Here is a 27,313-nt window from a genome sequence, read left to right as displayed (position 1 = left end):
CCCGCCCATGCCGCGGCCGCCCCTGAGCGCCGTGCCCGCGCTGCGCCGCCTCGTCCCGCGCTGGGCTCCGCCGGTACCGGCACCGGGCCGGGCACCGGGACCGGGATCGGGGCTGGGACGGGCTCAGACACCGGGAAAGGCACCGGCAGCCGCCCTCATGGACGGCCCGGCAGCCGAGGGGGTGCTGGCGCCGCTGCGGCAGGCGGTGCGGCATCAGGTAATGGGGGGTTCGGGGGGGTTGGGGGGGGAATTTGGGGTTTGGGGGGGGGCTGGGGGGAATTGGGGGGTCATGGGGGTATGGGGGGGGAATGGGGGTGGGGGGATATGGCGGGGATACGGGGATATGGGGGGGAGTGGGGGAGGCGTAGGGATACGGGGGGGAAACGGGGATTTGGGGGGGGACTGGGGGGGTATTGGGATTTGGGGGGGAAATGGGGGTATAAGGGGGGTTTGGGGGGGTTATGGGGATGGGGGGTGTGTAAGGGGGATACGGGGATTTAGAGGGGAATAGGGGGAAATGGGGATATGGGGGAGAGTGGGGGGATGCGGGGAGGGGGGGAATGAGGGGGAATGGGGAGGCTGGGAGGGACACGGGGATTTAGGGGAGGCTGGGGACACACGTGGGGATGTGAGGATATGGGGGCGACACAGGCGGGGGGCTGTGGGGATATGGGGGGGACATGGGGATGAGAGAGGATGGGGGGATATGGGAGGACAGGGAGGACACGTGGATATGGGGATATATTTGGAGGTACGGGGGCACACACGGGGCTGAGGAGGGGGTCCTGGTTTCAGGTGGTACCTGACATGCCCCTCACCTTACTGAGGGGGGATCCCTGCTGTCCCAGGGGGTCCTGCTTAGGGTCGGGGCTGTGTGACAGACCAACATCCCCCTCTCCATGGCCCAGCAGTGGCCCCCTGGGTCCCTTCTGCCCCAACTGGGTGTGGGGTCCCCCTGTGCAGCAACCAAAGCCTTTCCCCACAGCCCCACAGGGCCCTGCCCGCCCCCATCCCATGATTCAGGATTTGGGGTCACTGCAGTGCCCTGCACACCTCCCCCACGAGCCCACAGCGAGGGCTCCCGGTGGCTCTGTCCCGAAACCCCCCCAGTTTGGGGTCTCTGGGGGTTCCCCATGTGTCGCCCACTGGATCCATGTGTCAGCCTACGTGGGCTTTCCTCCCCGCGTCTGGAGCCAGGCCCCCCCCTGCCATGCTTTTAGGGCCCCCCGTCATGCTTTAGGGCCCTGTGGCTGGCTCTCGGTGCTTTCTTCATAAAGCAGCCTGCAGAGGTTTCCTCATCCAGCAGGGTCATGTGATGACTTCCCTTTAGAAATGACTTCGTGCTGGATTTTGGGGGGTGATTTACCTTTTTTTATAATTGCGTATTTGCCTGATACAGTAAGGAATATTAATTTCTTTACACGCTGGTTGTTCGATCATTCTTAAACATCTTAAAGGTGGCTGTGCCCTGTAAGCTGGGGCTGCACACGTTTCTCCTTCCATCTCCTTGGCACGTGAAGCTATTATCTTGAGCTTCCTTCTGCCCTGAGAAGGATTTGCTCGTCCTTTTGTTTCGTAAGTGACCCTCGATCTCGGTACCCGTGCTGCGTGTACCTGGGATTTCCCCGTACCTCCACGTGTGGGTTCCCCTCCGGGCTCCTTCAGCTGGCCGAATCCGTGGTCTTCTGCTCGGCTGCATGCCTGGCTACGTGTGTGTCCCATGTGCTGGTGGATTTGTGTGTGTTTCCCCATTAAATGAGTGGATTTACGGCCCTCTAATTACACCGGCGCTTCGGTGAGGTTTTAGTATGAATCATTGTGCAGCATAATGCCTTGGCAGGGGAGCTCCTTGTAGAGAAAATGATGATCCCTAGGACCAGCTGATGTATTTATTGTAAAATCCTGCGTCTTGGACGCTGCCGTTTGCCCTGTTGGTACCGGTGCCCCCCTTCTTTGTGCTGGTGGGACTGGAGCAGAAGCGTGGGGTGCCGGGGAAAGGTGTGTGGGTGAACATGTCGAGCTGGGGCCGGGGATATTTCACATACAGCTCACAACAGTATCTCAATGAGATGTTTGCACAAGAGCTCAGGGAGGAAGGACGATAAGCTGAGACGTTACACTACAGTGGACCCCATCTGCCAGCCCCTGGAGAAGCGGAGAAGAGGCTTTAATTAAACCAGAGGGACTCTTAACCTCCGGAGAGGAAGGCGAGCAGCCCGTCTTCTTCCTGCAGCAGCGCCTGATGCAATAAGCTGCCGTGATCCAGGGGTGGATCCCTCTCTGCTTTACTGGTCCGTGGGACAAAGCTGCAGCGAAATTTGCCACATCGAGTGCTGCTGTGCACTCCTCCTCTGGGCTGGGCTCGGAGCTTTAATTAGATTGAGTCCTGTCAGCAAGCATAATTGCTTGCTTCGGTTGTGTGGTGTTTTTTTTTTTTTCCCTTTCTTCTTGCCTACGTCTGAGTGCTCTTTCGCTTAGGGATCAGGACAAAGAGTTGCTGTGCGCTGCCTCTAGATGCTCAGCCGCGAGCAGGGTGATGGCTCTGAGTCAGCAGCAGCTGCCTTGCTGCCGCCTTGCTGCTTTTTCCACTGCCGACCCCCCTTAGCTCAACAAAGGCGATTGGGACCTCTTATTTTAAAAGAGGGAAAAAAAAAAAAAGAAAATCAGATCCCTCCCTCTGCCACGTTACCCAGGAGCAGCAGTTGAAGCCCGCAGCGAAACTCTCACGTTTCGGTGGGACCGGTTAACAGGAAGGAAACGTGCAGGTCGTGATCCGTGGGGCTGGGGAGCCCGGCAGGTTTCTTACGTTTCTCTTGTTTCCTCGTGTCCGCGCTTTAATGCACTCTTTTCTTCCGTTTATTAATAAAATCAGCCTTTGAACTCCCCGGGCTTTGAAGCACTTGAAAGGACCCTTTCTGATCTGATTGCTGTGGGTTCTCTTCTCTTTGGGTTCCTGTAACATTCACGTCAGAAAAGCAGCGACTGTAGGAGAAAGCAGGTGTAGTGGAAGTGTTGCAACCTCCTTTTTCTTTCCATTTCATGGAGAATTTCAAGGCACGAGAACAGTGCTCAACTCGGAGCATCCCATCGTTAGACCATCTCACTTGAGGCATCGATGTCTCTGTGCTTCTCCTCCTGGGCTGTTTCTTCGTGTCCTCATAATTCAAGGTGCACCTTGGTTTTTGGCCAGAGAAGAGTGGACAGAAAGGAAGGCTGTGAATTAATTCCTCTCCGGGAGCAAGCTGGGCATGGCTGCTGAGGGTCCTGTTCTGCAAACACGCTGCTGGGTTTTGCTTCTCTGAAATACTTGGGATATTTTATTTTTACTCCGTTTTTTTCCAAAGCTACTGGTTTTAATAGCAATAGTATTGACAGATAGTGCAGTGTCTTCCCTGCTTAGATGTTATGCTAAAAAGGTCTGTATTCTGTGAGACCTACAAATTTGAGTACTTACTGGGCAATTTTGACTAGATTTGGCAGAGGATGTCTAAAGTTAAAATTTGGAAGACGAGTGAAGGGGGCAGAAAGAAGGGGGCCTTATAATGAGAGAGAGAGAGAGCACAAAGCCTGTAGTAACCACCTGGGAATCCACTTGGTACATCCTTAAAGACAGAAAATTAGGGTTTGTGGAAGTCTGTTGCGAAGTGGTGAACAAAGAAGTGTGTATTTGCACATCGAGATATAATAACAGATAAGGGATTTAATAATGTTTCGGGGTGGTGGGGGAGATGGCATTAATTTTTCACTAATGGTGTCCAGTTTTGCTAACTCCCCAAGGTGTTTCTTACTTGAACTGATTGACTTAAGCCTCTTGAGACCCGTGAAGAGTTGGGAGACAGCACAACCCCCTCCTTTTGGGTTGCCAGAGGAGCTGAAAGAAGGAGAGTGGTTGTCGGTGGTATTTGAAGAAAGAATCCACATTTTCTGTTCTGTCTTCTTCTAGGGAGAACTGGTAAGGAAGCTGAAGGAAGAGAAAGCTCCCCAGGTGGATATAGACAAAGCTGTAGCAGAGCTCAAAGCTCGGAAGAGGATCCTAGAAGCGAAGGTGAGTCTGGAAATTAAACCTGAGCTCTGCAGTTTTGCCTGAAAAGCCTTGATATCTCTGCTTAACAGTTTTTTTCCAGTATCTATAGGTAGAGCATAGAGTGTTTGAATTCACTTCTGAAATAGTTTAAAAGAGTGATTTTTACAGCTAGCACCAGCAAACTCCTGAAGCATGAAAACTCTCAGGTCTGAAGCTTCACCTAAAGCTGCTCGGGTCTTGCTAAATTATATTTCATTGCTTTGGTGCTGCTTCTAAAAGAGAGAATAAACGAATGCAGCACTGCTTGGGGCTGACTTACTGCGAGAGTGCGGGTATCCGAATTGAAACCCGCTGACCCTATTTGTCTTGGGTGAACAGTTAGTGCTCCCTGGGCCTGGCAATGTGGCTGGCTGGCTGCGTACATTTAACCCCAGCAAGGCGATGTCGTTTCCACTTGGTATTCAGCCCAGAAGCGTGCCGTGAAACCATTGTGTGAGACCTGTATGCACGGCTAGGCCTTTTTGCAGCGAAGAGTTGCGGAATGCCTTCCCGGTTCTGCCTCTCAGCCCTCAGAAACTTGACACAGGGCAGCGAGGAGGCGGGTCAGGAATCTCGGGAGCCCTTTGAGCCCCACCTTTCCTTTAGGAGAGTGCCTGTGGGATGCAGTGGAGCAGCGTGCTTGCCTCTTACACAATACTTGTGGGCTGTATCGCTGTCAGCGCACAAATGACCTTGCACACACAGCATGTTCCCTTGCCAGTGCAGCACCCAAAGTTAGGTGTTTTCTCTTGACAGTGTTTCCAGTGCTTCCTTGTTTCCAGTGTTTCCTTGCAACTTTTGCAGGAGGCAGCAGTGTGAATGCTCGTTAGCTTTAGCAGCTGCTGGTGCAATTGCCCAGCCCTCTGATTCCTGCTTAAGGAGAGCAGAGTGACTCTGAATTTGATGGTTTGAAAAGGACAGAGTAGTGTTTAAGTTCCTTGGCTTTATATTCTCAAACCATATCTTTTATAAAGTCAGTAGATGATTCCACTCCCATACAGGATCTTGACAGCTACCACGGGTACTTTTCTACCTTCTGTTTATGAATACAGTTGGAAGTTGGATAGAAGAGACTTTCTTTGACTTCGGCACCATTTTATTCACCATTTTATTCACCATTCTCTCTGGGTTCTGTACCTGCTACAACTATCCCTGCCCTGCTGGCTGTTTCTCCCTGCCAGTTCAAAACTGGACTTGTCACTGTTGTTCTCCTGTCCATCTCTGGGCAAAAGCCACCCTTTCTGTTAAGAAATGCTGGCGATTGTGAAATGTGGTTCTGCTCTTTAAGCAGAGTGTCCAATGGATTCCCTTGCCATGCTTTAAAGGTACTGTTGTGGTGTTTGCTCTCCTGTGTGCCCTGTCTGTCTTTCACTCGCTCTCCTGCAAAATCACACTTGGGCTTCTGCTAACGGGAGCAGCAGCGCTTCGGTGGTCTTAACAGCAGATGGTGCTTTTTTGTATGTGTCTTCCGGTGCTTTAAAAAAATACTGGTCATACTATATATATTTAAACCAGAATGCTGTTCAAAATGATGGTGCTAGAGGATCCAAATTCATTTAGTGAACTTCATGGCTTAATTCTGTTCTAATTGTCAAAATGTCTGCGTTGAAGAAAATCATTCAATTCTGTTGACGTCTCTGTTGGGGTTGGTTGCAAAAATCCAGGTCAGGTAAATTGTTCCTAAGCTATCAATTTAGGGTCATAAACAGTTGTTCTGTCTTAATTACTTTTGTCAGAGATGTACCAACAATAAAATAATGTGTTTTTTGTGTTAAAACACTCTGTCCTTCTTGAGATAAGCCAGTAGACGTTTATATGTAATTGCCTAATGTAGGATTTCAGGTAAAGTAGTGTATCTGCTGTAAAACATTTTTGTAGAATTCAGTTGGGGCATTTAGACACTCTGTAACAATAAAATTTATTGCTTTTATTTTGCAAAAGTCTACATTTTTCAAATAGATATTCTTTGTGCAAATGGCTAAATACACACCTTTGGCAAAGCATGGGAATGATGCTGTTTATACTTTTTGCAGTCAAAATTCTTTCGTGTGTGGAACATTTTAATAAAAGCTTCATCCACGCCACAAGTTATGTGCTTGTAGTCTAAGCTAGTCATTTTAGGCTCTCCTTGTAGTCAAGAGAGAGAAATAGGTTGGAAGAATTGCTTTGGAAATTGCCGTTTCTCTCCATTGTTTGTAAAGAGAGCTGAAGGTGGCTAGCTCAGGCTTAGTTATCTGAAAGTCATGGCAGATGAGCCCACCTCAAGTGTCTAAAATGCTGTGTTCAGGTAATCATGTTTGTCTCAGCGTCCACTTCTCTTTGGAAAACGAGCGTGTTGGCAGGATACTTTTGCTTCAAAATGGTCTTTACAGACTTTTGACTCCTGATGGTGAATGGAGATGATTTGTCCTGTCAGAAACTGGAGCTTTTTAACTGCTTTTGGTTTGCTTCAATTACAGGAGCTGGCCTTGCAGCCCAAAGATGACATCGTGGACAGAGTTAAAATGGAAGACACCCTGAAAAGGAGGTTTTTCTACGATCAAGCCTTCTCTATTTATGGAGGTACAGATTTAAAGAAATTTAAATTTTAATCCCTTCAGGCTAATGTTCTGGTCTTTCTAGCTATCTGAAATGCTGTACTCTTGGGATGTTATCTTAATGCAACTTGAAAGATCTTTTTTTGCCTTTAAACTTTCTCCTGCTTGAGTCTGTTAGCCTTTCCAAAAGGTTTCCTCTCCCTAAAGTCTTGGAGGGGAGCCTCATAGTTTTTTTTTGTTTTCTGAGTGCAAATCAGTGGATGTTAGGCTGCAAGTTTTGAGCATTACACCATAGAAGGCAGTTGCTTTGCAGAGGATTGGGGTGTTTTGGTGTTTAAGGGGGTGAACAAAAGCTTATTTCCTCATAACCATTTTCTGAGCTTTTTTGGCAAGATAATGCTTAAAACTAACTTGAACTTTAGAACCTGTTACCTTAATGAACTTTATTGGGCAGGTGAACAAATGTGGCTGTTAAACCTCTTCAGATAGCTGATTTGAGGCAGCTCAAGGTCAGCACAGTGCCTGTAGGGTTACTGCTCTTTCATTTTAAGTAAAATAAATACTCGGGGTTGTTTATTGGCTTTTTCTTTGTTTCAGTTTTTGCCTAAACTGGTGATTGGCAGGCATATCTTATTGCTGAAAGAACATCTTGTTTTGGAACATGCGTTACCACCTCATTCGTGTTCAGTTTGCCCCCAACAAAACCGTCTGCAAGATATTATCTGTTGGCGAAGGGGGTTTGGCTTTTATAGCTGTCGATGTATCTGTTTCACCTTCTGCCACTACCTGATACCCCCGTGCACCCCACAACTGAACTGTACTTAATAGGGTAGGGATAGGGTAGGGTACTGTTTCTTTAGGTGCTTCACAGAGTTTACTTTCAGACTTTGTCATGAGTCTTTATGTAAAAAGCACCCCACAGTGAGCCGTGGTCCTTACTCTTCTTAGCACAGAGCAGTTCGTACTCAGAAAAATGACCTCAGACTCAAATGAACCGGTGGGGACACTGAGAAGGGAGGACTTTCCCTCCAAACAATACAGGTTCACGCCATCTTGCACCTACCATGCTTTTTTCCTTTTTCTCCTTGCAGGTGTCAGTGGGCTGTATGACTTCGGGCCTGTTGGATGTGCTTTGAAGAACAACATCATCCAGGCATGGAGACAGCACTTTATACAGGAGGAGCAAATCCTGGAGATTGACTGCACCATGCTCACGCCAGAGCCAGTTTTGAAGTAAATACGGATATTTCTACAGCATGTCGTTTCTGGTCATAGCTGCTTTTTACAGTCTTCTGTAAAATTGCCTACGGGGATCTTGAGACTGGGTCACCCAATTTCATCCCCTGCTGTAGTGCAGAATAATTAGGTATCAGTGCACAGGTCAGTGAGAGAAGGTGTTGTTCCATAAACCAGGGAGAGCAGTGGGACCCATCTGCCTGAGAGCCTAATGTCTTAATGTCTCCTAGCAGTCCCCTTAGGTAAGAAATTGCTGTTATCCTTTTTTCTAGCAGGTCAAGAAGACGAGAAAAAGGATGACATGCCCGTCCTAAAACTGGGACAGCTGGGCTGTGGCTTAGAACAGCGGCTCGGTTGCTGGACTATCCTTCCCTTCTTTGGGGGGGAATGACAATAGGCAGTGTGTTTCTGAATGGAAATGGTGCTTCTGTAGCCCTCTGTGTCCAAAGCCCAGGTGGAGGGACTGTCTTCAAGGGTGAGAGTGTAATTCAGGCTCTGGACCCTTTCACCTCCACATTTCTGCTAAAACTACCAACAGGTTTGCTAAATATCTCAGGAGCTTTTGGAACGAGTCGGAGCTGAGGCAACAGCATTACTTTGTGTGGGTCACAGCACGAGTGTCAGGAGCTTTCATGGGTCACTGGTGTAAAATAGTGAAATCTGTCTACCTGAACTGCTGAGGACCCCTCACATGTGTCTGTGTCTTGCTTCAATCACAATGTGGTTTCTAAAGGTAGCTAAGTGTCATCTCACTTACCCTCTTTAAGATTTAGTTGTATAGGTACTTTGTCACAGATCAAATTATCTGTAGGACGGCACTGCTTAATGGAGATCTATAACCTGGAGCAAAAGTGACCCTGCAGCTTGGGCACATGGTTTGAAGGGCTTCTCTTCGGTGATGGTCCCTGCACTGGGCTTGCACCATACCCAGCGTTGTCCGGTGGCAGCTTTCATATTCCTGTTTTGTTTGTTGTCTGTTCTAGGACTTCTGGCCACGTAGACAAGTTTGCTGACTTCATGGTGAAAGATGTGAAAAATGGGGAGTGTTTTCGTGCTGATCATCTCTTAAAAGGTTGGTTTTCATTTCAAGGGTAGGTGGGTTTGGGGATTTCTTGCAGTGATGTGATCTGGGAAGAGAATATCGTTTTTGAGGAAGGCCAGTTGGTGTATCCAGTCATTCACAGTTGTGTTTGTAGTTTGTTATTCAAAACCTGTTTGCCCATATCAGAGATGCCCTAAGTTCTCAGTCCCACAAAAATGTTGTGCTAGTGTTTTTAAATGAGTTATGGGATCTCTACCAAAAACATAGTTGGGGCCCTTTTTACAAAATCCTGTGCCTTCAGGCCATCAAACATTACTGTGTTGTCTAAGCTGAGGATTCCCTATATAACAAGGTTCCTATTCTCTGCCGTGTTATGGACTTCTCTTGTGTTTCAGTTGCTTTTTGTTCAGAACTGGGAAATGATTTAATGAAGATATGAGGGGACAGAGCATGCTTTCCCTATACAAGGGTCCGTTACAGGGCAGCTGCTGACCTTTGTATACCCTATAACTCAGCCAGCTTTTGGGAATGCTAAATAGACTTCAGGTATTTCTTAGGTTTGCAAAGTCCTCACATCTTTTTCTCCTGGTTATTGATTTAAATTTGTTTAAAGAAGAAAAAGAAATCATATGAAGGAATCTTAAAAGTAAAAAACTTCTTTTAAAACATTTTCATGTACAGCTCTGTTGCGAAAGGAGGGATTTTTCTGCTGTAGGTTTAAATGAGTTGTGCTGCTTAGATTTCTAGCCTTTTATCTTGGAAGTTAGGTATGTAGAACAATCTATATCGGCCTTAAACTGTTTTTGTAGTACTCAGTTTGAATCTTTTTTACTGGGGGGGAACAGAACAAACACAGAAGAAGCCCATCCAGCCTCTGCCCACTTCGCATGCTGAACGGGCTCGCAGACAAGAGTGTCCCTGCTCTCTTCTCCCATCGTCGGAGAACAGCCACCTGCTGTTAGTGCCACTAAAAAGGCAAATTGCTTTTCCCAAATGGCAGTGGGAAGTCTTGCCCTCGCTGTTTACCTTTGTATCTCGTGGAGGATGTTGTGCTTTAACATGGAATGTGGCCTAACCCTACTGTACCAAGTCAGTACGTGCCTCCAAGTGCATTTGGATAAAATTAGCCTTGCTGGCTTGGGATCAGACGTTACTTTTAATTTTCAGGCTGCATAGAAGGAAAATCAGGAGAAAGAGGTTACAAAGCCATTGCTTGGGTTCACAGGGATCAGGAATAAACTAGAGCAGGACCTGTTATTTTCCCTGTTGCATGTTGGTACAGCAAAGTGGTGCAGCTCCTGTGCTGTAGATCAGCATTGCCCTGGTGATGTGAGTGGAATTAACCTGATGCCCACCAGCAGGACAGCTGGTGGGCGTACGCTTATGCTCATGCTGGAGGATCCTCCTGTACTGTCTACCTTTAGATTGGGGTCGGTGTTAGGGTTGCAATATAAACTCAACGTGTACTTTTCTTGCTCACAGCTCATCTGCAAAAGCTTATGTCTGACAAGAAGTGCACAGCAGAGAAAAAGGCAGAAATGGAAAATGTTATAACACAGGTAGGTGGCTGCGTGAGGAGGTGGCTGCTTTAGGGATGCCTGTGCCATAGGGGAAATGCAGTACTGAGTAGCGGTTTCCTCTTTCCCTCTCTAAGTCTGTACCTCAGAGATGCGTGTAGGACTGTACGTGCTCCTAAATACCAGGAACTTACTGGCTAATCACATCTCCCTTCTTCTCCTGCACTGGAGAGTTACTGCTGTTGAGTCTTTTGAACGCAAAATTGTTAGGCTGAAGCTCTGTCCTTGGAGCTAGTCTGCTGTGTTGCACTCTATGCTCTGTAAAAAGCCTGTTTCTTTTGAATCCCCCTTTTACCTTTGTTGAAGCCTCAATGCGGGATTGTGATGCAAAGGAACAGAGACAGATGGGAAATTCTGGCAGGGTTTTCCTAAACCACCTCAGCACTGAATTGGTATGGTTCAAGACTTTGAAGCGCTTGAGATTTGTTCCTCTGTGTCCAAGACCCTGCAGAAATTTTCTTCTGTTTACTGTGAAAATAGCTGGGGCTCCAGGCTGGTGTTCTGAGCAGCTGTACAAGCATTTGCCTTTAGATTTTATTTGTTTTGTTTTTTTTAACTTTGTTTTTGATGTTTGTTCTCATGACATGTTCTCATGACTTCTGGGATAGCTGCTTCCAGAGCCATGTGTAACAGAGTGAATGTTTCCTTCCAGAAGGAGCAACTTTTTTTCTCCAATGCATTGCATCACTGAGCAGCTGCCATTAGCTTTGTCACACTGCAGCTCTGAACCTTGACTATCCTTTAGAGGAATCCTTTATTTTTTTTAATCCCCTATCTTGAGGCTTCTCTGATATATGGTCATGACAAAGCTAGAAACAGCTCATTTGATTATTAGCTTGAGTGTTAAATCATGATTATAATGTGCAGTATAGGTCCTTTATGGTACTTAAATTTATAGAAACTACATTTAAATGTGTGTGTGCAAATGCTAGTGCTTATATGCTCAGAACAGTGCTAGAATTTGCTGCTCTTGTGCAGTTAGATTAAAGTTTTCTTGTGCTCCTACTGTTTGTTTCTCATACTCCAGTGAAAAGTAGGGTTCTGGAAGGGGCTGACATTATCTCACAAGTGAAAGCATCAATCTGTTACCAAGTTGTTTTTAGAGCAAATGAAAATTCTTTTACCAAGAAGCCCTGTGCTACAGATTTGCTCTATTTGACTAAAATGCAGAGCAGCTCTAAAAGGGAGTGTTGAATGCATGGCTTGAATATGGCGTTTTGTGCAGCAAGAGGAAGAGAAGTGAATGCAGACAAAGCACTGCAGAGATTTTAGCTTTCTTCTCCGTCACTGCTGTATTTTTTTCTTCTCAACGCACTGCTCCCCATGTTTTAGCTGAAACTGCAGATGAAGCCACCAGTGGGTGTTGATGTAGTCCCAATGACTTTTCTTCTGCTTTACACCCACTCTTACCCTTAATGCTTGCGTTTCTGTATAGACTTTTATGGAATGGCGGAGTTGTGGACCAACATTACTAAAATGGGTTTGCAGCTTCCTGAGATATACTTCTGTTGTTGTTTCAAACTTCAGGTTGCTTAAAAAATTAGGCTGAAAATGAATATTTTGGGCAGGTGCTTCAGAGCTGTGGATCAGGCTCAGTAAAAGATGAAGAGGACATAATTCATTCCTGTTACCTTGTCTGCTAATTAAAATATTTCTCCTTTGTTTTGATATTAGTTGGACAACTACGGCCAGCAAGAGCTTGCAGATCTCTTTGTGAACTACAACGTGAAGTCACCTATCACTGGGAATGACCTTTCCCCTCCTGTTTCTTTCAATCTGATGTTCAAGACCTCCATTGGGCCTGGAGGAAACATGCCTGGGTGAGTACCAATCACATTCTGCTCACCGTTCTTCCTAGATCGCTTAGGATTAACATCGAGGTCTCAACAGGACTGAAGTACGCAATTTCCTCTTGAGTAGCTCACTTCAGTCTGTCTTCTCTAGCAGTTTAGCATTCGTGTTACCCTTGGCACTAGGAACACGGAGCTGTTGCAGTCATAAAAACACTTGAAGCAGCCAGACTGTGCGGATCACAGCTGTACCCTTGCTGGTTGGCGTTGTGCTTTCCAGGAAGCCAGTTAACCTTGGGTCCACAACCATCAGTGACCTGGTGCCTGTAGAGAAACTGTTCGTACCTTTCTCAGGATGAAGTTACTTAGTGGGGTGATCCAGTGGTAACTTCATTGACTAGGTGTTTGTAGTTTTTGCGGGACTGTAGAGGCTTTTTTCTTCCGTTGGGATCTCCAAAAGTAAAACCGAAACCCCTCTTGAAAAGTGGAGATGTGATACTGGTGCCTTGCGATAGGAGATCGAGGAAGCACACGACGCCTATCCCAGTACAGTACGTGGAATGGTTTGTGTAGGTGTTACTGCCTTCGTACTGTCAGATCACTGTAGGGGCTGTAAGGGCCTTAAAATGAAACCACTTCACGGTTTGTGTCATAGCAGAGCTGCAGTCATGGTTTGCCTACAAAATCCACGTTTGTAAGCAGCCTGGCACTGCCCGGACCCACATAGGGCAGGCAAGGAGAAAACACTCCCTCTGACCTCTGTGATGCTGTGACTTGGTAACTGATTAATACGTTGTATTTCATAAAAATACCCTTTCTATCCTTACATCTCAAAAGCAGCCAAGTCATCCAGTTTGCTTTTAGGAGTACCTATGGCGTTCTGTGTTTGGGCTGCAGCTGATGTTTGTTTGTCTCCCCTCAGCCTGTTGCTTCAGTGTTTTGTGTCTCTAGTTAAGACTTGGGACAAAAAAGTACCTTCAAGTTTTGTAGTAACTGTGTTTTTCTTTTCTCACTGCTTCCCCCACCCATTTTTGATGGTGATTTTTTTTCTTCTCTCTCCCTTCTGCCCCATCTCCTTTCAGCTACCTGAGGCCAGAAACCGCGCAGGGAATATTCCTCAACTTCAAACGTCTTCTGGAGTTTAACCAAGGCAAACTCCCTTTTGCTGCAGCCCAGATTGGAAACTCCTTCAGAAATGAGATCTCGCCCCGCTCCGGCCTTATCAGAGTGAGGTACTGCAAATTTCCTCTTTCAGCAGGGGGTATCCTGGCACAGGTAGCACCTCCCTTTTGTTCTGGTGTTGATACAAAGATTTATTATTTCACTTCCGTGCTTTATCCGAGAGTGCTCCTGATAAGGTGCCCAGTCAGTCTCAGGGTTCGCGGGCAAAGAACTCGTTTAGTTAAGGTTTCAACTAATGATTTCTCTCCAAGCCTGGCTGGTGAGAAGTAGGATCTGTGAAATAGCTGTTCTATTAGAAACACCTCGATTAAGCTCAGTTCTACTAGCAAAATTTGGCTTCCACCATGAACTAAACAAATCATTAAAGGTAGCTGTGTTCTCTACAAGGTGTGCAACTTTGTTTAATTACATCATACCGTTTACCTTAAGGCTAAAATCTGGAATCAAAATGTGATTGACCTTGCAGCAGTGTTTCCTTGTTTCGGTTCTGCAGCTTATTACAGAGAGGAAGTGAGGAGATAACCTGACTCAAGACGTGTGTTTGTGTCCCAGCATCAGTCAAGCCGGAAAGCTCAGGGTTATTACTGAGAATTATTTTCAAAGCTTTCTATCTCAGGGTGAAAGTGATTACTGCACTTCTTTCAGGGTAATCGCTGTATCTTAACTGAATTATTCTGAACAGATGCCTCTGTCTGATTCGGAACGAGAAGTCCCATGCAATCAGTGTGGTTCTGCTGTACAAACAGGCAGCGTGTATTGCAAACTTGGTAACTGATTAATACAGTGCCATAAATGTCGCTGAGTGGCAGTGCCATCATTAGCACTAAGGGAACTGTTTGGAAATTTCTCAGTCCTCCTGTTCTCTCACGCATCTGGAAATGAGCAACTTTTGTTATGGAAATACATTTCCAGTCAAAAATAAATTACACGCTTGTGGCACATTTATAGGAGACTGTGTTATTATGCTATCATAGCAAATTACATCCTGATGCCTGTGATTTAAAGTTAGTGATTACACAGAGGTGTTTTTAAAGGTTCTCAATAACAAGATAATTCAATGTAAACTGATTTCAAGCAAGAAGGCTAAATCGATGTATGAGTATAGATGTATTAGAGACAAGCTCCTCAAACAGAACGTATACCATTGCTGAATGTGGCAGTGTAATTATTTTCAAGAAATTATCCTCTCACCTGTTTTAGGCACCTCTGATGCGAGTTAAGACTGCTGAATTAGTCGGTGGGTTATTCCTCATTGACCCCACAGGAAACCTCCACTTCTAATGTGGATATCACGATAGCCTGGAAAAACTACAAAAATCTTTGGGGAGAATTTTCAACAGTGGTATTCTCTGCTTTGAATCACAGTGGTGATAAACATGGCCTGGATGTCTCTCAAGGAGTTTATGGAGAGTTTTGTTAAGAATTTGAAGATGAAAATTAAGCCAGTGTCGAGTCTGGTTCATGTGTTAGTCTGTCCATTGCCTTGGCTCTGGGTTTGCTCATGTTTTTAAATGCTGACTTAATTCATGAGAGGCAAAAGCACAATCGTTTATTAGAGGGGTTGTGGCTGACGCACAGAATATTGAATTAAAGTGGTTGTTGATGTCTCCATTAGGGAATTCACCATGGCAGAAATTGAGCACTTTGTGGATCCCAGTGAGAAAAGTCATCCCAAGTTTCAGAATGTGGCAGACCTTAACATCCTCCTGTATTCTTCCAAGGCCCAGGTCAGCGGGCAGTCCGCCCATATAATGCGGCTGGGAGATGCTGTCCAACAGGTAACGTTCCTCATGTGAGCATGTGGAGCTTGCTCTTTTGAATACTCTTCTGGAAGCTAAATTACAAACTGCTTTGTTGGTGCCAGCTGGGGTTTGCTCCCTGATTTAAGACTCAGTTATTTCGGGTACATCGCTGTGACTGTGATCCAAACGTGGCCCTTGTTATCACAGAATGATTTGGGTTGGAAGGGACCGTGAAGCCCATCCTGTTCCAATATCCTGCCACGGGCAGGGATACCTCCCACTAGATCAGGTTGCTCAAACCCCATCCAGCCTGGCTCTAACCACTTCCAGGCATAGGTTATCAGAGATAAAAGGCTGCAGGTAGTGTTGGGATAGTGGTAGGTATCACTCAGCTAATGGGAGAGGAGTATGGAGTACTAATATTTGCCAAAAGCTGTTTGTGGAGGTATGATAAATCATGCTTTCCCTTCCCTGCAAATTAATGTCTGCGTGGTTTTTCTTCCTGTTTTCTCTCCTTCCAGGGTGTGATCAATAACTCCGTTCTTGGTTACTTCATCGGCAGAATCTACCTCTTCCTTACAAAGGTCGGTGTTTCCCCAGACAAGCTGCGCTTCCGACAGCATATGGAGAATGAGATGGCTCATTATGCCTGTGACTGCTGGGACGCGGAGTCCAAAACATCCTATGTAAGTGGCAAAGTGGAACGGCAAATAGCACTCCCTGTCACATCTGCTGTTAGTGCAGGAGGAGGCTCTGATGTGCTGCTTGCTTTTTTAAAGCTAGGGCCGATGAGTCTGATGTTTCTGTCCTGTGTTGGTATGTACGCACTGTGTTGGAATTATTCTGATTCAAGGAGGACTTCAGGGGAGAGGTCAGCTCCCCACAAAGTCTCTGAACTGTTTGGACTCCTTTGCTGGAGTCTAAAGTCACCTGTGGACTTTGTGCAGGTTGAATTTCATCATGAAAGGAAAACAAATTTTCCAAAAGCTGTAACCCCCAGTAACAGTGGTGGGTAAGGATTTGTTTCAGTGGAGGCGTTATTCCAGGACACATTCCCTCCTGCTAGAAAGCTTTCTCTTCCTTTCCCACTTCCAAGCTGTGAGAGTTCAGTCCTGCCAGCTCAGGCAGCTGGTGCTGAGAGAAAAATTTCCTAAGAATATTTATCTTCCAGTTGAGTCACCAAGAGCTGTTCAGTTCAGGCCTTGTTGTATGTTTTCTTTTTCTCTTATCTTCTTGGCTTGATTGTGAAGGACTGTAGTGCTTTTTTTTTTTTTAGGTGAATCAGCAGTAAGTAGCTAGGGGCCAGACTTAAACTCATTTTAGATTCTTTTGCTGAGCTGTCAGCCAAAGTGTATCACTTGAAATGATAGTTTCAAAAGAAGTATTTTGGAAAACATAGTAAGTAGACTATCAGTTATGAGTAGAGGAAGTCATTCCTGTCTTCAAGAGTACAGAATCTATTTTTCTGACTTGAATGAGGAAAAAAAAAAAAGATACTTCATTATACATTAAGGAAAAAAAAAATGAAATAAGTGTTCTTCCCAGTTAGCCTTTCCAAAGAGTTTAGGATATGTGCAGATTTCTGAAAATACCTGGAGAACTCTGTGATCTAATTCCAGTAAAGGGTTGAAAGATAGAAGGGATTCTGCGGAGGTCTATAGGGTTAGCCTGTGATGTTGCAGGGACTCTGATGTGAGTAGACCCCATCCATGGTCTCTGTCAGGATAGCCAAACTGGGATCATGCAGCCCACAGGTGTCCACAAAGGGCATGGGTCAAGGCATCGCATGGTTCAGGCAGCTTTATTTGTGGGCAGGAAGAACCTCCTACAACCTAGGGGTGAAGAGGTTGGTGGTTGAAATGAGTGTTGTGTTTTTTTTTTTTTTGTCTGTGGGTTGTTTCCCCCTCTTCCCTTCTTTTGAGGAGCTGAGACAAGCTTCTCAGTCCAGTGATATTTCATTACAGCCAGTTAGAGGAACAGCAGCCATCAAAATTATACCAAAATTAAGATGAAGAGGAGGAAAATCCAGCAGCTTGGATGAGTGGTTTGTCATCACATAAAAAAGCCCCATAGGGACGAGTGAAGGATTGGCTTCCTCTGAGTATAGATAACTGTCTGCCGTGTATTCACAGCTTCTCTTCCCAGCCAGCTGCTTGGGAGCCAGCCTAATACAGGCTGGACATACGTGGGCCACACCATGTAAGTGAGGTTAGTGAACTTTGCGAGCCTTGTCTGGGATCAGTACAGCACTCGCAGAGCAGTATGTCTAACAGCCCAACCCTGAGGTGAGGGCAGCAATCCCAGGAACAGGACGGGACAAAACCTCCTTGTGAGCTAGATGCAGATTTTGTTCTGTCACTCAACCATGACCAAAAATGTTTATACCGAATTCCAGTACTCAGTAGTAAGTTAACTCCTCTGGGTAGCTTTAAATCCATTCTTATAAAGTCATTATGTTTTGTGTTGCCTGAGAAATACCTGTAGTACCTTGTTGGTTATTTGTGTAAAAATTCCCCAGGGTGTTCTGGAACAGAATGGGTTTTTGAGCATATTCACAGGTGTTCACATACCTTCCCTGACACCCTGCAAACTGGAAAACCACAAAACAGGTTCTGGATGCCTGTCTGTCCATGCTGTTGGGCCGGTGAATGGAAAGCAGCTGATGCACCTTTACTTGTACAAGATTGTAATTTCGAGAACCCAGCTGGTGGTTGTATTTGCTGCATGTGTTGGGAGACTTGATCGATTTTGGGCCCATGAATGGTGTTTTCAGATTTCTGCTTGCCATCCATGCTGACGTGTTGAAAGAAGTACTTCCCTTACATGTTATTCGTGTCTTAGTAGCTCATAAACCAGTTTTTGGCCGTTCTAATGTGGCTGGCTGCTTGCTGTCTATTCCATGCTTGCAGAGTGGTTAAACCTTGGAGGCATGATGTCTTCGTGTAGTATGGGAGCGATAGGCCTGTATGCTCTGGCCCCAGCCCCAAGCTGTTGGGACAGTGCTGTGTTCTGCCAAGCCATGTGGAAAACCTGGCCCTGAGTACAGACTCTGGTTAGATAGCTGATCATTTCCTCTGGAAACAAATGGAGTCATTCAAACGAAGGAGCAACTGGTGAGTGAGGGCTGCTTGTTGTGATAGAGCTAATTATGTAGAAAAAACAGTCATGGAAGCAGGGGGGGCTTAAGAACAAGTAAACATAATTTTGACGGTTAAGTGGACAAAAAAGTGTGTTGGTGAAAGCTTCTGCTTTTGTTTTTTCAGGGCTGGATTGAGATAGTTGGCTGTGCTGATCGTTCCTGCTATGACCTCTCCTGCCATGCCCGTGCCACCAAAGTTCCTCTTGTAGCTGAGAAGCTTCTCAAAGAACCTATATCCTTTCAGAATAAACCAGAATCTCTTGAAGAGAAAAGTCATTCGACAGTGAGATGTCTTGGAGAACTGTGCAGCTCTTTTTAAATTTAGATCTGTAAATTTATCAGGGAACAGATTTAGCAGTTACAGATCAACATGGCTTAGGGAAGTAAACTGCAGAGAATTGAGTGTGGGGGTGATTTTACTCTGATAGGCAAAGGCGATTTAGTGTCTTGGCTTTTTTCCTAGCTTAATCTGGGCTCTGTTTTGACCGTGGAGCATGGTTTAATTATGAATTTGAAGTTACTCTACTGGGTAACTCCATGTCATTCCTTGGTTCTGCTCCTAGCTATACTTTAAAAAATTGTATTCTTTAAAAATCTGTGACCTTCTGCCTTTCGATACTTTTTTACCCCCCTTTGGTCTCTTGGAGGGAAGTTTCTTAATCCAGTAGTGTGCTCTTTGTGGTGTGTAGCAGCTAGCTTTGACACAGCAGAAGCACCAGACCCTGCTTTCTGTGATCTCAGACTCCTTAACTGCACTGTACAAAACAGTCAGCGTTGTTCAGTTTGAGGCAAATAAGGGAGCCATTGGCAAAGCTTATAAGAAGGATGCAAAGGTGGTGCTGGAGTTCCTTTCCATGTGTGATGAGTGTTACATCACCGAGAGGGAGCAGCTGCTGAATGACAAAGGGTGAGCTGGCTGTGTGTGGGGTGCCCTTCTCTGACACATCCCATGTGGGTTCCCAAAGTGCTGTGGGATTAATTTGAGCTGCCTGAAAGCAGCTTCCTTGTGAGAACAGGCTGGGTGGATCATCTGAAATGATTTAGTGCCGTCTCTTCCACCAAATCATCGCTGGTCATCCGTCAACATATCTCAGTATGCACACAGCCTTGTAGCCATGGCATTTAAATATTTGTTTGTTTGCATGGGAACGAGCTTCTGGCTTCAGGGGGATTGTCCCATAAAAGAGACGCACCTCAGAGAAATGGGAGATGTTTACCACCTTCCCTACTCCGGTTCCAGAATTGACTGGGGCTAGCAGGTAGTTTTAAAATTGATCAAACAGTTTTGAGTGATGTAACTAAAGATTTAGTTAAATGAGAACCAGAGCTTTGGTATGAGTGTTCTCCAGTGTTTAGTGATCTGCTTTAGCACTTGTTACGGTCTTTCATTGGGTCACCAATTTGTATATCTTTCCTCAACCTGCCTACCTGTATTCCTAACACATGCAGAAATTGAAAATGTAAGAAATCTCAACAGTTGTCAAATTTGGCTGAAGCAGGGCAACAGCTGTGTACGTCATGGGAAGGCTAATGATGCAGTAATAAACTTCATTTCCTGTTTGAAAAGGTGCAAGGTGTAGGAGCAATGAATGTATTCTAGAATGGTAGCATTTTTTCAACTTTAAACAGTTTTTAACATTCTTTCCCCGATCTAAGAAAAAACAACCACTAACAACAAAAACCACACACAAACGAACGATAAAACCCCAAATCAGTAATGCTCAAAATGAGGAGAGAAACTATTGCAGGATATGGTGATTGTACGCAGAGCAGAACCAAAAAGTGAACCTGGGTGGTCCAGAGTCCCACTGAAATGATTCAATGATTTAAAATGATTAAATCATTAAGAACGATTAAAAAATCATTTAAAATGATTTAATCGGTGCTGTGGGTTTGAATGGGTAGGGGGCTGCAAGTCGTGACAGTTGTTTAAGTTCAGCATCCCACTGTGGCTGCTCTCAGAGTGAAGCCTTTATAAACTCCAGCCCATTTGGCATTGGGTCCGAACACTAGTGATTAGCACACGCTTTTCCTAAACACATTTTCAGTACAGTAACCCTAATGCTTCAGCGAGGCGGGTGGCATAGGTCAGTACAGCCTAGATTGTCCTCAGCAAGTCGTGTGTGCCAGTTGCAAGTCAAATAAAGGAGCAAGAGAAAAGTTAGAGGACTGTAATATCAAAAGCTTTAGAAATATGCAAAAAACGCCACAAAACCCTGTTTGCATATTTATCCTCCCCTTTGTTTGGTGTCTGAAGATGTAGGGTACCTTCTGACACAGCTCAGTTTGAATGAGAAGTCCATGCGTCTGCAGCAAGTGCCTGTTTCTTGTGCTTTCTTTTTTTCCTTTTGGTTTTTATGCTTCGTTCTGAGATTCTTCCATTTCCTAATTGAGTTTGCTTCAGGCTGTTAACCACAACTAAGTTCACTGTGATTATGAGAATGGTTGCTTTTAATTTATAAGTAGTAATTTTATTATTAACATAAATTTCTTTTAATGGATACGCCACGTTTCTTTGATCTCTGGGATTTGGTCTCTGGGATCGTCCCTCTCCTAAAGTCAACCAACTGATGTAATCAAGGAAATAAAACCTGTTTATTTATTGGTATAGCTTTTAAATGCCTTTTTTTTTTTCCTTTGCAGGGAATTCACTGTTGAAACTGAAGGGAAAACTTTTACGTTAACAAAGGACATGGTTACTGTGAAAAGATTTCAGAAAACATTACATGGTGAGCTTTTATTTTTTGTTGTTTGGCCACCCAAGATAAGAGGCAGTGCAGGATATGCTTTGAACGTGGGCTTTATTAGTTCCATTTCCCTGTTAGTGTTGTACCGTGGCACAGGAAAAAAGTCAAATGTTACTTTCTTGAAAGTTTGAAAGCTTTTGAACAGCAGTGGGGCTGCTCAGTAACCTGTGTAATAGGCTTGGGGCTGCTTATTGTATTCCTGCTGCGTCTTCTGGGATTTGTAAGGTGATGCTGAGAACCAGCTGCTGCAGCGATGGAGGAACTGGGGAGGGTACACCAGCTTGGGGAGTTCCTCAAAGAAGTCTAGACTTCCCAGCCAGCTCTGTAAGCACCTCACCCAAGGTTATTTGAGAAGTCTCTGACAGAGCTGGAGCCTGAGGTGGATTTTCCCCCAGCTCATAACGTAACTAGTGGATCGTCTTGCCCTCGGCTGGGAGCACGATGTGTGCTCCTAGGAAGGAGTACAGCAGCTCGTAGCGTGTACAGACTGTATTTGTTCTTGCAGCTGCTGAGCCACTGAGACATCCAGGTGTCTTTTAGTCTGCAAATGCTGGTGCTGTGCCAAGCTTTCCCTAGTCATAACTTCAAAGAGTTGTAACTGTTAGTGACTGTAGTACTGCTAGGGCCCAGCACATAGAACCGCAGTGGCTGGTTTTACTTTAAATTTCAACATTTTGGCAGTTCGGCTGCTGTCTGCAGCAGGAGGCAAAGCTTATGCTTTCCTTGTCTCTTAGCTGTTTGCAAGCAGAGATCTGTGGCTCTGATTTAGAGCTGTAAAGTGAGGTGGAACAGACCTTGCAGGAGAAACAGCAGATGCGGGGTCAGCCTGTTGCTCTGACAGAGCTGCTGCTCACCTGTTTCACTGCTTTGTTCTCCATTTTTCAGCGGACTTTCTTTTTCTGACTGACCAGTGTTTGGAAACTGATTAGTTAGGGCACAAATCAAATGAGATCACCCTTTTGGAAAGTGAAGTTCCACTTGGGATTAGGTGCTTAACTGAGGAGGGGTCGGTTCTGTAGACATACAGAGTGTGCAGAGCTGGAGAGTTGGTTTCCACCCTTGATTTTCTAAAGCAGCTGGTGCCTGTAGCTGTTGTTTCTTCTCCAGTTGCTATATCTGAGCTTTTTCTAAAAAGCTGCCCTCTCTGAGCAGTGCAGCTGCCCACTGAGCTCCTTCCCTACTCAGAAGGGAGAAGGAGGAAAAAGCCTCTCTGACAGATGTGTGGCGAGGACTGGGAAGAATGACAGGTATATAATAAAGTAGCACAGCACAATCGCATCTTTGCAAACTAAGCAGTAAATCCTTGTTCTCCCCTCCCTCCCTTTGACACGCTGTTACAGTAAACTGAAGTGGACCAGAGCTTAAGCTTTACCCTGCCATCATCGAGGCTGTTTAATTGTTAGCATGTCCTCTGGCACAGTTTTGTCCATGCCATAGAGCAATCTCCTGGACATAGTTTGTGGCCTGGCATTGGGCGAGGACTGTTTGGAGAGGGCCTTGCTGTCGTGAAGTGGAAGAGGTTTTTATCTGCGTAGATGTGAGCTGTGCTGTTTGCTCGCAGGGCCAGGGAAGGGGCCCTGACTTGTTATTTACAGCCTAAATACATTCTGTACGTGGATTAAGTCCAAATTTTTTCATTCAGGTATGTGTATTTAGAGCAGGAATGCTTAACCTTTTATTTTCATGTGCTCCGCTATGTATAATCAGAACTTCTGAGCAGAAAGGCAGCTGCAGTAAACACTTTTGTGTAAATTCTTTCATGATGATGGGCGTTCTTTTGTATTTCAGTGGAAGAAATCATCCCAAATGTAATTGAACCCTCGTTTGGTATTGGGAGGATCATGTACACAGTGTTTGAACACACGTTCCGCATTCGGGAAGGAGACGAGCAGAGAACGGTGAGCTTTCCTGCTGCTGGGCCTCAGCTTAAAACCAGCTGCAGGCATTTGCCTTCCCGTAACATCCAAGGGAAGGGCTAAAATAAGACTGCATAATGCACAGAGGAGATGAGGAAAACCCAAGTGGGCTGTTGAATTGCTGTTCTTGCCAGTGTACGTGTCATACACATGCACCGAGAGCATTTTGGGGCTGTGTGTGTGAGGCTCTCACTGTATTACTGGCAAGGGGGGTGAGGAATTCTTCTTTCTTGATTCATGCTTCGTTGGCACTTTCCCATCACTTAGAGAAAGGCACCTCCTCAGTGTTTTTATTTCCTCTCTCTTTGCTGCTTTTCCTGGAATCGTACTTCTGTGCAGCAAGAGGGACAGCAGATTTCTTTCCTCAGTCCTCCCTGAAACGCAGCCTTCTGTAATTCTGGATTCAGGAGCTCGGAGTGAGGCCACAGCTGACTCTGAATCAGAAACTGCTCATGAGGTCTAGGATATTGGACTGTACCTTCTCTGCTTTCTAGTACCTCTTTATTTTCTATGGAGCCTGGGCTGCTCTGTGTCTAGTTCACATTACAATCCACAGGACCTGTAAGGGTACAGAAGTAAGGGACAGGAAATACTCTTTTCCCCTTTTGGCACCTTTTTTTGCTTGCTTCTGAGGGTGTCTGTGAAGGGTTCTGGGCGCCTTTGAGCTACATGTATTCCCTGTGTATGCTAAGCCCCTGTGGGAATTAAACAGGGAGTGAGATGATTGGAAAAGCTCTTCCCCTTAGACTGTACATAAGACTAAATATCATCGAAAGACTCCTCCTACCCTTCATTTTCCTGTAATTCAAATGGGGATCGCTTTCTTCAGGGAGGGCTCTTGTAGACCTCTCTTCTGGTGGGAAGGATTGAAGGGGGAGTGGTTGACAGCTGGAGGAACTCAATCTTTCTCCAGGTGTGTGAGGTGTTGCTGCTGGAACCCCGAATGCTAACAGCTTACAGGAGGACAGCTACTCCCTGGAACCGTCATCCTGCCTCCAACCTCAATCAGAGCTTATTCTTAGCTCCTAAGAATCTGATCTAACAATTAAACCCATATTTATTTGTGTTTTTTCTATTTTTCCTCAGTTCTTTAGCTTCCCAGCTGTTGTAGCACCGTTCAAGTGCTCTGTTCTTCCTCTAAGCCAGAATCAGGAATTCATGCCTTTTGTCAAGGAATTATGTAAGTGAAAAACAGCACTGGGGGGTCCAATGGTAATGTGCACTGGGAAGAGAGGTTTCTTCCTCAGATCCAGGGGGAAAAAATAGCATTGGGATCATGTGGCTCTCACAGGTGCAAAGGGAGAGTTGTTGAACTAAAATGGTTGGGATCAATCAGTGTTGGGGGTCTGTTAGACTTCCCCGTCTAGCCTCAAGAAGTGAACTCCCTGCCCTTCCATGTGTTGGTTTACACTGTATAAATCATTTATTTTTTTGTTATTGTGTCGAAAAGAAACTTTTCCCCACTGCCTGGGCGAAGCCTTCAGAAGCAGTGCTTCATGTATTATTTGTTTTGAACCAAATTACTTCCTTGGCTCAGGTCGGCCAGCTAATTTTTGAATCAATCCCAGATCTGCCAAGCCTACGAGCATTCTATCGCAATTGCCACTCGTACCATCTAAAAGTGAGTCCCTGAAGGACAGGAACACGGGCTGCCTGTCAGACAGTGCCTTTTGCTGTCTGCATCAGGCTCTGTGTGGGACCTGGCCTCCTTGTGCCTAGTGTGCCCCTGCACACGTGTAAGGCTGGCATGTTCCTGAGCTAAAGCAGAGCTGTGGGACTGTGATGACAAGCTGAAGTCGGTGACTTTTCTGTTTGTCTTGCCCTTTGGGTGAGGGCTGGGTGATGCTGTGTGAGTAGCAATGTACTTGTGGGGTGGGTTTGAGTTCGTAGTATTGGTGGGGACTGGAACATTGAATCTCCTGTCAAAATAAAAATGAGTCTCACACTGTTAGAGACCACGACACACGGTGCCTCGCCCCAGGCAGTGCCGTGAAGATGTGGGAAGCGTCTGCCAGGAACACGTTGCCTGCTGAGTATGTAACGAGTCCTGGTCATTTCCCCTTCTCTGCTTTTTGCAGCTGAAGCACTCACCAGGAACGGCATCTCTCACAAGGTGGATGATTCCTCCGGATCCATCGGCCGGCGCTATGCCAGGACCGACGAGGTTGGCGTGGCCTTCGGGATCACGATCGACTTTGACACTGTTAACCGGACGCCCCACACGGCCACCCTGAGAGACCGGGACTCGATGCGCCAGATCCGAGCTGAGGTAAGGGCAGGCAGTTCGGTTTGCTGCTGACTGAGCCAGGTCTGTTCCTTGTGTGGGATAGGGGAGAGCTTTAGCTGCTGTATCTGATCCCACAACATTTCTGTGGGAGCTGTCTCCAACTCTTGGGGGCAATTTTAGCTGTTCTGAGAAATCCCCAGGGAAGAAATGCTGGTCAAAAAGGAGATGCAGGCCCTGCTGATAATGTCAGGAGAGGCGTTTGTTTCCCTGCGATGCGGAGGTGGTGTTCTTACATGAAAGCCGTGCTTCAGGCTGATTGCGTTGCTCTTTAGAGTGCCTCTTTCTGAGCAGGGGCTGCTGAGTAAATGTGTTTACTTGTCTCTTTGAGGGCAGGGCTTCTCCGAATCTACAGGCACCAGAGCAGGAGAATCGTGCCTGCTGCAGTCTGTCTGACAGAGCACAACAGGAGCACAGTTCCTCAAAGCTTGCCTCCTACCCGTGTTGCCTGTGAAGCTGGTGAAGCATTGCCCTAAAGCTGTGTCTGCCCTAAGCACGCTCTGCTAGGACGGACTGGAATAGTGAATCCCTCTATAGCGGCCTCGTTACCTTGGAGCAAAACCTGCTCAGAGCTGTGGACATGCAGTCTCGGTGCCTCTTTTGTGCCTTTCCCTCCCTGGCTCCCACCAGGAGCGCAGTTTGGCTCCTGTAGGAGCAGGAGGTAGCGCTGATCTGCCAGGCCGAGCAGTTCTAGCTCTGTGCAGCACGAAAGCACCTGGACTGCTTGGGGCTACCGAGCTGGATGTGGGTTCAGTTTGGTGTAACAGGCAGGGCCAGCTCCTCGGGGCACCCATCTGTCTCCGTATCACCTGGACAACCTCTCACTGCCTTGTAGCAGAGATGAGATTTGTCATCCCCCATTTTCTGCAGATTTGCTACTTTCTCTAGCTGATCCTTCCCGCTGTGACAGCGTACTGTGAGGAGCAAAGAAAAGGCAACTGACAGCTCCTGTTGTTCTGGGCTTACAGTAAATAGGGCCTGGCTAAGTCTCGGCATACAGCATCTTTTGGATGTGTGCATTGTTTTCTTTCCCTTCCAAAACTGTAACTTAACATTGCCAGGGATGAATCTTGCTGTGGCCCACCACAGTGACAGTTGCATCTCTCTCGTGGGTCACCCTGAATAGCTGAGCAATCTTTGCTGAGATGGCACAGACTGAGATTTAAGATGTTTTATTAGCGACTGGTTTTTCTCCCAAAAAATGATCACGCAGGAAGATAGCCGTCTTGCTCTCGATCTGTTGCTGCTGTAAAAATTGCCCATTTTCCCCAAGTATCCAGCAAATAGAAACTGGTAGCTTCATGTTTCATATGTCTTTGCGACTTTGTCTACAGATCTCCGAACTTCCTGCTGTCATCCGTGACCTGGCAAACGGTTATCTAACTTGGGCTGACGTTGAGGCAAAGTACCCACAATTTGAGGGACAAGAGACTGGCAAAAAGGACACAATAGAGGAATAAATAAAAGGAACTGAAATAAAATCCAATCACTTCTCCAGTTTTTATTGTTCATGTTAATATGAAATAAACTTAACGTGTATTATTCGAAGCTGCATTGTTTGTGCACACAGGGACTATTTGTTTTTTTCCTCAACTGCTGCCTGAATTTAACTTTAAAAGCTGAAATAACTGCAGTCCAAGTTAAAGGTGTTATTAATAAAAACGCCATTATATATACCTGTTTCTCTGTGTTCATGCAGCCTTGTACTTTCTCCAGATTTCTTTTAAATGCTGGTTATGACTGTGGGCGTTACACATTTATCATGGCCCCTCAAGAATTTAGGGATGACACCTATCATAGATTCTGATCACCTTGGATGCTCGTGCGAGATGGTACAGGCTGCCTGGCCTCACTCGTAAGGGGATGATCAATATGTCAGTCCTCTTACAGTGCTTCAAGCAGCTCCTGTAAGAGACGAGTTCAGCGCTTTCTTTTGGCTGCAGATATTCAATGATATTCTGCAGAATTCGGAGCATTTGCCTGCAGGTGAACAGAGGGGGGGGTGGAAAATCCAGTTCTTGTTCTTGCTTGGCATGGTTGGCTCGCTTGGCTGAGGGA

The 27,313-nt window shown here is 45.9% G+C and overlaps 1 protein-coding gene across 1 annotated transcript; it reads left to right on the top strand.

Moving 5' to 3' along the window:
- Window positions 1-26,937, top strand: GARS1 (glycyl-tRNA synthetase 1). The gene is made up of 17 exons (XM_050708995.1): window positions 1-217; window positions 3,944-4,045; window positions 6,523-6,625; window positions 7,692-7,833; window positions 8,820-8,908; window positions 10,361-10,437; window positions 12,130-12,275; window positions 13,328-13,477; window positions 15,043-15,205; window positions 15,691-15,855; window positions 18,433-18,541; window positions 19,071-19,215; window positions 20,952-21,037; window positions 22,844-22,953; window positions 24,058-24,151; window positions 25,050-25,240; window positions 26,590-26,937. The coding sequence occupies exons 1-17, from the start codon at window positions 8-10 to the stop codon at window positions 26,713-26,715; spliced, it is 2,208 nt and encodes a 735-aa protein (XP_050564952.1). The 5' UTR covers window positions 1-7; the 3' UTR covers window positions 26,716-26,937.
- Window positions 26,938-27,313: the final 376 nt, after the last annotated feature.

The sequence above is a fragment of the Cygnus atratus genome, chromosome 2 (genome assembly GCF_013377495.2).
Source record: "Cygnus atratus isolate AKBS03 ecotype Queensland, Australia chromosome 2, CAtr_DNAZoo_HiC_assembly, whole genome shotgun sequence".
Taxonomy (NCBI): Eukaryota; Metazoa; Chordata; class Aves; order Anseriformes; family Anatidae; genus Cygnus; species Cygnus atratus.
This window is presented reverse-complemented; position numbering and strand designations above follow the sequence as displayed.

Coding starts and splice junctions, on each gene's coding strand:
- GARS1 (XM_050708995.1), top strand. CDS start 8: ATGCCGCGGCCGCCCCTGAGCGCCGTGCCCGCGCTGCGCCGCCTCGTC. Junction 218..3,943: donor GGCAGGCGGTGCGGCATCAG/GTAATGGGGGGT, acceptor GTCTTCTTCTAG/GGAGAACTGGTAAGGAAGCT. Junction 8,909..10,360: donor TGCTGATCATCTCTTAAAAG/GTTGGTTTTCAT, acceptor TCTTGCTCACAG/CTCATCTGCAAAAGCTTATG.